Below are 10,861 nucleotides of genomic sequence, written 5' to 3'. Positions count from 1 at the left end.
TATGGAAACACCAACCTTGACGAATTCGTATTCAACAAGTTCATCGACTCGTCGGACAACAAAGATGTTGAAATGATGATGATCAGCATCCAAAAGGAGACGGAGAAGGCATAGAAACCTCAAAGTTCCATAGAGGGCCGGAGAGTTGTTCCCTAGGATAGGATTGCTCGTGCACGGCTTCTGTACACATATTATTTCACCGCGGACCCAACATACTATGAAGGTTTCTTTTGACATCGCTTTTGAATGAACATGAATTTGTTCTTGCGCATCGTGAGTGACGTGGAGAAGGCCGATGACAACTTCAAGCCGAAGAGGATTGTTGCAGACAAATTTCTTTCTCTCCTCTACAGAAATGCACGGCTGCTCTCCGGATGCTTGCTTATGGCAAGGCCGCAGATGCAATTGATTATTGAATTCCTGATGGGAGAGACCGTGAACACCACAGTGCAATTTGCATGCACTATGGTGAATGTGTTTGGACCAGAGTACCTGCGAGAGTCGGCTGTGGAGGACATGGAAAAAGTGTTGGTAATTGGAGCTATGAGAGGATTCCCAGGTATGTTGGTTTAGTTGATTGCATGCACTCGTAAGGAAGGATGTGGAGAGGGCATTCAGAGTGCTCCAAACTCGTTGGCGGTATTGTTTGTGGAGTTGCAATGATGTGGGAAGCGAAGACACTTTGACAGCTCATGATATGTTGTGCAATCTTACACATCATGATTGTCGAGGATGAGGGTGATGGAGCAGCCCACACACATGATTCTGAGAAGCCTGGTGTTCAGCTCCGCCTCCCGGAACAAGAGGCTGAGCATATTGCCAACCTTCTGAAGATGCATCAACAACTATGAAATCAATGGGTGCATATGCAACCTCTCAATGATCTTGTCGTAGTATATGTGGATTTAGGCTAGAATTCAGTAAACTTTGCTTTTAAGTTTTAGTTATGCACTATGGACAATATTTATGTTCGGCCTATGGTTCTGTTATGTATTTTTAAGTGTGAATAATTTGTATTTGTGTGCACTAACATTGATGATCGACGTGCATGTGTTTGTATGTATTTGATGTTTTGAAAGTAAGGATTGTGATTATAAATGTGTTTATTTGAGGGCCGACCTGTATGTTATACTATGATCCAAATTTAAGTACAAAGATAAAAGCTAATTTCTGATTGACCTAGATCACTTGTGTTGTTTATATTCTTTGTAAGTCACCGCATGAAATAAAGATCGTTTGATTTGCCTGTCATATTCCACGGGCGTGTAGGGGCTGGATTGCTCTGAGAGCCAATACGGAGTGCCTTGGTCACAGATTTGAAAATCGGAAACATCCCCAAATATTTTAATCCTTACGGGACTGTAAGCAGACACCATCGACCAGTAATCAAATTCAATCAGGACCCCACACACAGTCCCAGTCCCATGTGCCGGCGCCTGCATAAATTCAAACGAAGAGGCTCGAATCCAGCAGGGCCCAGCGCACAGCCTCAGGAGTAGCCAATCACCCCCGACCACTCCAGCAGAAGAGCATACTAGTAGTACTACTAAGTACTAGTAGTAGGAGTATGATATCAACGTTAATCCCTGGGGATTCTAAACTAGTAATCCATGAGATTTCCCACATGCCAACACGGTTAATTACTCCTTTAGCAAAAGTCGCCCCGAGCAAAGACCTTCGATCGAATCCACCAGCCAAGCCCACCTCACCCCTCCGGCCCTCCCCCTCCAGCGCAGCTCCCCGTGTGCGGCTCGAATCTCCATCCCCGAAATGCCCCTCATGTAGGCCCCGAATAACCTAGAACCTCCACACGAAACACCAGACCGGACAGTATCCTCCAAGTGCCCATTTCCGTCATTTCGCAAGTAAAATCTCACTCCCCGGCCTAAACCCAGTACCCCGGTTCCCCAGTCTCTCGGCTGTCCTCTTCTCCCCCTCTTCTGTGCTGCAACCCCACGTACTCCCAAGAGATGGCAGGGCTGTTGTTGTAGTCTAGTGCTAGCCATTCCGAGGGGCAGATACGAGTTCTTGCGTCCAAATGGCGGCCGTGCGGGTGGCGGCGGTGGGGGTGCTGCTGGCGGCCGTGGCCGTCGCGGCGGCCGCGCTGAACACGGACGGCCTGGCGCTTCTCGCGCTCAAGTTCGCGGTGACCGATGACCCTGGCAGTGGGCTCGACACCTGGAGGGACGCCGACCCCGACCCCTGCGGCTGGGCCGGCGTCACCTGCGTTGACGGCGGCGGGGGCCGGGTCGCCGGCGTGGAGCTCGCCAACCTCTCGCTCGCGGGCTACCTGCCTTCCGAGCTCTCCCTGCTATCCGAGCTCGAGACGCTGTCGCTGCCGTCCAACCGCCTGTCCGGCCAGATCCCGGTCGCCATCTCCGCGCTGCAGAAGCTCACCACCCTCGACCTGGCGCACAACTTCCTGTCCGGCCAGATTCCTGCCGGGATTGGGAGGCTCGCTTCCTTGTCTCGCCTCGATTTGTCCTCCAACCAGCTCAACGGGACGCTCCCGCCGTCCATCGCGGAGCTTCCGCGTCTCTCCGGCGTGCTCAACCTCAGCTACAACCATTTCGTCGGCGGGATCCCGCCGGAGTTCGGAGGCATTCCCGTGGCTGTCAGCCTTGACCTCCGGGGGAACGACCTCGCCGGCGAGATCCCGCAGGTGGGCTCGCTCGTCAACCAGGGCCCCACCGCCTTCGACGACAACCCGAGGCTCTGCGGGTTTCCGCTCAAGATCGAGTGCGCCGGAGAGAGGGATGAGCCAAGAATCCCGCAGTCGAACCCTGGCATGAACCCTGGTGCAGCGGCGCAGGTTGGGAGGCCGCCGAAGCGTCGGTCGTCGCCCACGGTGCCGATTCTGGCCGTCATTGTGGTGGCGGCCATCGTTGCCGGGCTAGTGCTGCAGTGGCAGTGCCGGAGGCGGTGCGCTGCAACGACCAGGAACGAGGACAAGGAGTCGTCCACCAAGGAGAAGAGCGCGGCGGTGACGCTCGCCGGCACTGAAGAGCGGCGCGGCGGCGGGGAGGAGGGGGAGCTCTTCGTGGCGGTGGACGACGGCTTCGGGATGGAGCTGGAGGAGCTGCTCCGCGCGTCCGCTTACGTCGTGGGGAAGAGCCGCGGCGGCATCGTGTACAGGGTCGTCCCCGGCCGCGGCACCGCCGTAGCCGTCCGCCGTCTCAGTGAGCCCGACGACGGCGATGGCACTGAGTCCGGGTGGCGCCGGCGCCGTGCCTTCGAGGCCGAGGCTGCCGCCATCGGCCGCGCGCGTCATCCCAACGTCGCCCGCCTCCGCGCATACTACTACGCCCCAGACGAGAAGCTGCTCATCTACGACTACCTCGGCAATGGCTCCCTCCACTCCTCCCTCCACGGTAATGTGCCGACGAAATCTTGTCTTGTTAACTGCTAGACTAGAGGTTGCATTTGATCCAGAGATAGTGGCACTGAATAGCATCTTGGAATCAGGTGGCCCGACGGCTTCGCCAACTCCATTACCGTGGTCGGTGAGGCTGTCCATCGTTCAGGGCGCGGCGAGGGGACTGGCATACCTGCACGAGTGCAGCCCTCGCCGGTACGTGCACGGTTGCATCAAGTCGTCCAAGATCCTGCTCGACGACGAGCTCCGTCCGCACGTCTCGGGCTTCGGCCTCGCCCGCCTCGTCGCCGGCGCGCACAAGACGGCGCAGTCGAGGAAGCTCGGCAGCGCGGCGTGCGCGCTCCGCAGCGGCGCCCTGTCGGCGCTGTCGTACGTGGCGCCGGAGCTGCGCGCGCCGGGGGGCACGGCCGCGGCGGCGACGCAGAAAGGGGACGTGTTCGCGTTCGGGGTGGTGCTGCTGGAGGCGGTGACCGGGCGGCAGCCGACGGAGGGGGAGGGCGGGCAGGAGCTGGAGGCGTGGGTGCGGGGAGCCTTCAAGGAGGAGCGGCCGCTGTCGGAGGTGGTGGACCCGACGCTGCTCGGCGAGGTGCACGCCAAGAAGCAGGTCCTCGCCGTGTTCCACGTGGCGCTCGGCTGCACCGAGCTCGACCCCGAGCTGCGCCCCCGCATGCGCGCCGTCGCCGAGAGCCTCGACCGGGTGAACTAATCCGGCGATCCAACATCAATCATTCCGGGAAACAGAAGCCATGACCCGTCATTCTCGTCTACCATCAGCAGCAGTAGTTCCTGAAATCCTTAGCTCCGCAGATTAGCATTTGCCAACGTTATTAGGTTTAGAGAAGGTGAAGAAACCAGCCAAGAATGGTTCACTGATGTGCGTTTGGTACTCGTCTTTTTGTAGCTGCAACCTTCGCGGCCGTGTATGTATGTAACCGATGATCATGATCTGGACAATTTGCATCCCCCCTTTTGCTAGCGTTTCGGAATGCAGCAGCAAGCATTGTTGCACTTTTTGCGGTGAAAACCGAGAAAAAGCCTTGGCTGGTGGCTTTCTTGGGGTTTGGAACCTGGGGAATGGGAGGCGTGTTGCGATGCTGTACACCTTTGGGCCAGTTGACCCTGAAAGATGCGACAATGACACAGGAGGGGCTGCGTCCATCAGTGTCAGCACATTGTCTTTTTACCTGTGTCCTGCCGTGCTGTGCATGCACAGCGAAACAGCCACACGCAATGGCGCAGCAGACTGGGGCAACACGCGGGTAGGTTCAGTCGCCTGTAGTACGGTTTCTTGTTGAAGCGAAACGGGTTCCCTACCCTTTAATGACAGCCTGAGATTCTTGCTGAAGAATGGAGTAGCCATTGCTCATTCGCAGTGCAAGATTGGTCATGGGTGCATCATTGGTGCCATCATGCATGGGGATCCAATGTAAACATAATCATTTGCGATTTAGATCGAATCTGGTCTTATGTCAACGTTTTGCTTAGACCCTCGCACTGTAATCATCTCTGGTTGGAGTTCTTGATTTTCGGATGCATTTTTACCAGGAAAGCTGACAAAATATGAAGGTCAGAGAGAAAGTTTTTTCTTTTCCTTTCACTGTGGCAGCACATGGAAGGACATTCAAACTTGAAAGGTTTAAATGCAGGGCACTGGATACGCAGTCATCAAATCCTGCAGGAGCATAGAGGAACTGCTCCTGATGACCTTGACATTTATAATCCTGCAGACCAACCGATGGATGATCCAATAATTCACCACTAGAACGTGACAGCTGCTCAGGGTGGGCTCTATTTGGCCCGTGATCTGACAGAGGTTTTAAATAGCAGTAAAGTTCTTCACCAACCTTGCTCGCCGTATATCTAACGAAAACAAAGTGATAAAGCATCTGCATGCAAATTTAAATAACGCCTTGATGGTTCAGGACGAGTAGGCAGCTCAGTGTCCTGGAGGCCAGAAGTGACCCCATCTTGTTTCTTGTCATGTCTAATTACCTCCTGACCGCAAAAAGTGTATACATCCAATTGGTCTCTGGACAGTCCAGTGCACATCTTGGTTGAGAATGCAAACAAAAAGAGAACATCCGGATCAAATGCTAACAAAATTACCAGGCACCGGGCATACAGCTGAAGAAACTCTGTGTTTCAGTTTGAAAGCAACAGAGTTTCGTCGATTGATTCTCAGGTAAAGTGATTTCATCCATAAATATCCTCTGCTGGGAACAGTCCTTGCGCTTCCTCTGGGAGATCAGGTTGGTACTGGAGCTGCTGGTAGTTCAGCTGCCTCGCTGCTTCGTACAACGCTACTCCAACGCTCACCGAGAGGTTCAGGCACCGGACATAGGTTTCCACCATCGGAATTCGGATGGTTCCACCACCCAGGGCTTCTCCGGAGCAGTCTTCCAGGGCGGATTCTGGTAGCCCTTTTGTCTCGGACCCGAATACTAGCCAGTCCCCAGGCTTATATGAGAAATCCTGAACCAAACATGTCGACGATAAGCAAACAAAATACAATCATCTATTCAGAGAATATGACTTGCACGTTTACATTGCATTGATTTGCATTCACGCATATATCAATATGCCAATGAGGATATTCGGGCCAATTTGCTTCAACAGATATTCAAGTCCGCACACATCGGTGATGGGATGGCTGATACAGAAAGAACTTCAAGGGGTGGACAAGTATTATATAAACATTTTAAGTGCCAACAATTCAACATGATTCATGTAAATGCGCAATTATGAATAATTAGGTGTCAAAGTGTTAACAACAAGAAAAGGACACGACAACCCATTTATGATACTGAACGAATGAAGGATGAAGGAAAAAAATGAACACAGATAGCTGTCATGAGCAACATACAACTTCTATGGGCCACTGGCTTTTTCTTTGATGATGATGGACCACTGTGGGTTGAGAGATGGGCTATGTGGGAGATAAACATACATGGCGTAATCATAGTTGGGAGAGTTAATTGCATATAAGTACCACAATTGGGGTTAGGTTAACGGATCAGAACCACTGTGGTCGTGTACTGGGCCGGTGCGTGCATCCCATGTGCTAAGTAGCCACTGGCTGAATCGACTAGCAGATCGATCAGGCGACCCGTAGCTTGCTACGTACGTGCAATTGGCGTGAGGCCTGGGCGCTTGGGGGGTGGAGATGGAGGAGATTTCGGCGACATTCGGCACAGGAGAGAGAGAAGAGACACGAGGAAGAAGATGGAACTGACAAGTGGGTCCATGTATAACTCAGCGGGTTGTTCATGTGTGCCCCATCCATCAGAAACACTATCAAAACCAGTATGTACAACACCTCACCCCAAAACCAGTACTGACTTGCAAAAAAATTGAAAAGTGGTACTGATCCGTTAACCTAGCCTCAATTCTAGCCTCAATTGTGGTACTTTTATGCAATTAACTCTAGTTGGGATGCTAGCCGGTTCGTTAAAGAAAGATTGGATAGACTATGCCCTCGAGGAGTTGGTGTGCAAGATTCCTTAACCTTTAAGTCCTAATAGAGATTCATACCATTCGGACTATAGGCCTATAACTATCCAAACAGAGGAAGCTGGGAGATCATATTTTTTCAGGAGAATGGCGCGAAGTTTCAAGTTTGAAGCTAGGTTGTTGCAAGAAGATTGCGAGATCGTGGTCAACAATGTTTGGACCAACACTGGCATGCGAGGGGACCATAATACTCAGGTGATGCTATGCAGGGTAGCAGGAGATTGAAAGACTGGGATGCAAACTGTTGGGAACCAGGTCATACAAGAGGTACTTCGGATATTTAAGGAGAAATGCACGAGGGGTGGAACTATACACTCAGTGCTAATTCCAAAGCATGCCAACCCAGTGAGCATAAAGGACCTGAGACCAATAAGCCTATGTAACGTGGCGTATAAGCTGGTCACCAAGGTAATCACAACAAGGCGCAAGGTAATCCTTCCCAACATCACCTCCCCCAACCAGAGTACCTTTGTGCGTGGGAGACTAATCTCGAATAATATCCTATTGGCATATGAGCTAACTCACTTCCTGCGGAGGAGAAAAAGGGGCTTGATGGGCTATGCAGCTATTAAATTGGATATGAGCAAAGCCTACGACCGTGTTGAATGAACATTTTTGAGAGTCATGATGCAAAGGCTGGGTTTCAACATGAGCTGGATTAAACTGATAATAGTGTGTCTCGACTGTTAGGTACCAGATCAAGGTGAACCAAGATACAACTGAAATTATTACACCCCAAGGGCCTGCGCCAAGGAGACCCTCTCTCTCCATACTTGTTTCTTATCTGTGCAGAGGGGTTCTCAGCCATGTTACATGAAACTGAGATGAGAGGATCATTAAAGGGAATCAAGATCTGTAGAGAAGCTCCCAGTGTAAGTCAGTTACTCTTTGTAGATGAGTCATTTACTACTCATGGAGGCCAATGCTGAGAGTGCTCATGAAGTAAATAGAATACTGAATACTTATGAAGCCTCTTCAGGCCAAATGATTAACAAAGACAAATCCACAACACTATTCAGCGAAAACACAAGGCAAGGGCTAAAGGAGGAAATGAGAAGTATTCTACAGATTACTTCGGAAGGTCTTTCCTTAAAATATCTAGGTGTTCCATCCTATGTGGGCAAGGCCAGGAAAAGGACCTTTAAGTATATTAAAGAGAGTGTGTGGAAAAGGTTCCAAGGCTGGAAGGAAAAACTCCTTTCAAAAGGAGGGAAAGAAATCCTTGTAAAAGCAGTTGACAAGCAATCCCCGTGTACTCCGTGGCTTGCTTTGATCTAACCAAGTCCTTGTGCGACGAGCTGAGCACTATGATCAATAGATACTGGTGGAGTCAAATGGACAAGGAGAATAAAACACACTGGGTCAGCTGGGAAATATTGATGAAGACAAACAAAACTGAGGTCTGGGCTTTAGGGACTTACACGCCTTCAATCTAGCTATGCATGCAAGACAGGCATGGAGGCTTATTCAAAACCCATCTTCCTTATGTGCGCAGGTTTTGTCAGCACAGTACTACCCAAATGGCTCAATTCTACATGCCAACCCCACAGATGGCACCTTACACTTGGCCTAGTATACTAGAGGGAGTAAACCTGCTCAAGAAGGGGATCATATGGAGAGTTGGCAGTGGTACCAACACCAATATTTGGTCTAACCCATGGATTCCAAGAGGAAGAACTAGAAGAGTCATCACTCAAAGGGGCAGACATGTTGCAACTAAAGTAAATAAACTGATTGATCCTGCCACAAACAACTGGGATGCAGACCTAATAAGGCAAACCTTCCTCCCTGAAGATGCGAAGATTATTTTGCAAATCACAATTCATGAACATAATGATGATATCATAGCATGGCCTTTTGATAAAAAAAGGAAAACGCTTGTTTTAAGCCGGATGATTCTCCTCTCGCGTAAACCTCCTCGTACGCGCGCCACGCGTCCCGTGGTGGGGCACCCACCGCCTCTCGTTCGCTTTCCTTATCTCCAGCGGGAGGTACGCAGACCATTCATTCTTTCCCCTTCCTCTGAACAAAATCCCCCTGCTTCTTTCTTGCTCCTGCTGGGAACCCCTCCATGGATGTGTTCCTCAACCTCAAAGCAAGCTGGCGCACCCGAGCTTGGTCCTCTCCAATACCTTACAAAGCAGGTGGCCGGCCCTTTTCTTAGGCGCTCCTGTGATGCAACGTTCATCAGGCAGCCCAATGGCTTCGATGCAGCTTGCACACACGCCGGCTGTACAAGCCATTGGTGGAGCGACGCCATAGCACGCACCGGCGCTGCGCAACACTCGTCAGCGCTACCCGTGTGAAGCTCAAATGGCTGTTGCCGCGGTGCTACTATGCAACACTTTTTGTTGGTGCAGCGGAGCTATGATGCAACGCTCGCCGGCGCTGCAAGCCGGGTTGGGGAGCGACGCCGCAGGGCGCACCCGTGCTAAGGTGCTGCGCTCGCCGGTGCTATTGGCCAGAAGCCAGAATGGTTTTTGCCACGGTGCTGCTATGCAACGCTCGCGCCGCGCTGAGCTGCAGTTGAGCGTCGCCGGAGTCGTTGAAGCTGCGATGGGGATGGAATGGACTCCGTCGGAGCTGCAATGAAGCACCGCCGGAGCTGCAATATAACTCCCGCCGGAGTTGCAATGAAGCTTGGCGCGGCGGCGAGCTCAGTGTTGCGATGGAGCAGTTCCGGTGGCTCCAGAGTTGCGATGGCTACTGCAGCTTGTGAATCCACTGCAGGGCTAACTTCTTCCTCAAGTGCAGATGAAGAAACATGTGGTTTCGACTGGCCGTAGCTGTGTTCACTTCCCCTTAGAAACAAAGTTCTTCATTTCATATGGCGTCTGTGTACGGATAGCTTACCCCTGTGCACGAAGCTTCAGTACAAAGGCATGCATGTAGAAACCCGTTGTCCTGTTTGTTTTCGGTTCGATGAGGATGGCGGACGTAGTTTCATTAAATGTAAGAAGGTTAAGGATGTGCGGAGGGAACCTCAGCTGGAGCATGTTAGACTGCAGATTCTTCCTTGTGCAGATGCACTGAGCTGCATGGAGCAAATCTTGAACCTCAATGAGGAGGGAAAACTTAAATCTTGCCTGCTCCTTTGGCGATGGTGGCATGAAGGAAACAGGGCAAATGCAGGAGATGCTATTAAATTTTCTGATGAAATATGTCATTCTATTGATTATCTTTGTATGCATCTCTTTAAGGTACAAGAAAGTGGGAAAGTGCAGAAGCAGCAGCAAAAAGAAAGATGGTCCAGACCTCCACTGGGAACTCTGAAAATCAACGCAGATGGCGCCTTCCTGAAGGAGACAAATACTTGAGGTTGGGGCTTTGTTAGTAGAGATGCTTGTGGTGTGGCACTGGCTGCTGGTGCGGGTAATCTGTAGAGATTCTCGGATGCGCTTCATTCAGAGGCTTTGGCAATGCTTTATGTCGTAAACACAGTCACTCAGCTAGGCTGCGACCGAGTGATGATAGAAACAGATTCTGTGCAACTGAAGAATGCAGCAACCACTGAAGGCTTTGATCTATCAGTTTTAGGAGCGATTTAAAAAAATATTAGAGTATAGATGCCTGTGGGTTTCAATGAAGGATGTGTGGCGTCTTGTCCTCAAACTTGTAATGGAGTTGCGCATCTGTTAGCTGCATGTGGCTCGCCATACAACCCTCAATCGACAAATTTTTGGAGGACACTCCGTATTTCCCTTCCTCTCTCTTCCCCTCTCTTCTGCGCCCGTACCAATGTCGCGGCCGCGTTTCCCGGCCCCTTAATGGCTGCCCGCCGTCTGCCCAACTGCCCATTAATGGCTGGCCACGCCCGTTCCTGCCACCATTTCCCCACGCCTGCGCCCGTTCCTGCCGCCCGGCGCTATAAAAGGCCGGCGCCTCCCCCTCCCCTTCTCCACCCCCCCTCCACATCTCCCCTGTGGGACATCGCTCAAGGCCAGACCCCATGGCCGCCGGCATCAAGCAGGATGA

The 10,861-nt window shown here is 51.6% G+C and overlaps 2 protein-coding genes across 2 annotated transcripts in view; one reads left to right on the top strand and one right to left on the bottom strand.

The window, feature by feature from the left end:
- The first annotated feature begins 1,902 nt into the window (after window positions 1–1,902).
- LOC119339861 (receptor protein kinase-like protein ZAR1) lies at window positions 1,903–4,356 on the top strand. The gene is made up of 2 exons (XM_037611762.1): window positions 1,903–3,371; window positions 3,466–4,356. The coding sequence occupies exons 1-2, from the start codon at window positions 2,039–2,041 to the stop codon at window positions 4,080–4,082; spliced, it is 1,950 nt and encodes a 649-aa protein (XP_037467659.1). The 5' UTR covers window positions 1,903–2,038; the 3' UTR covers window positions 4,083–4,356.
- A 962-nt stretch (window positions 4,357–5,318) lies between these two features.
- Window positions 5,319–10,861, bottom strand: part of LOC119340937 (putative tRNA (cytidine(34)-2'-O)-methyltransferase) — an 8,143-nt gene continuing 2,600 nt past the window's right edge. Inside the window, exon 7 of the mRNA XM_037612832.1 lies at window positions 5,319–5,848. Within this exon, the coding sequence (XP_037468729.1) occupies window positions 5,570–5,848 (279 nt within the window). The 3' untranslated portion in view covers window positions 5,319–5,569. The remainder of the gene's footprint in view (window positions 5,849–10,861) is intronic.

Source organism: Triticum dicoccoides, chromosome 7B (assembly GCF_002162155.2).
Source record: "Triticum dicoccoides isolate Atlit2015 ecotype Zavitan chromosome 7B, WEW_v2.0, whole genome shotgun sequence".
NCBI lineage: Eukaryota > Viridiplantae > Streptophyta > Magnoliopsida > Poales > Poaceae > Triticum > Triticum dicoccoides.
Note: the sequence above shows the minus strand (reverse complement) of the source record. Positions and strands in the feature narration are given on the sequence as shown.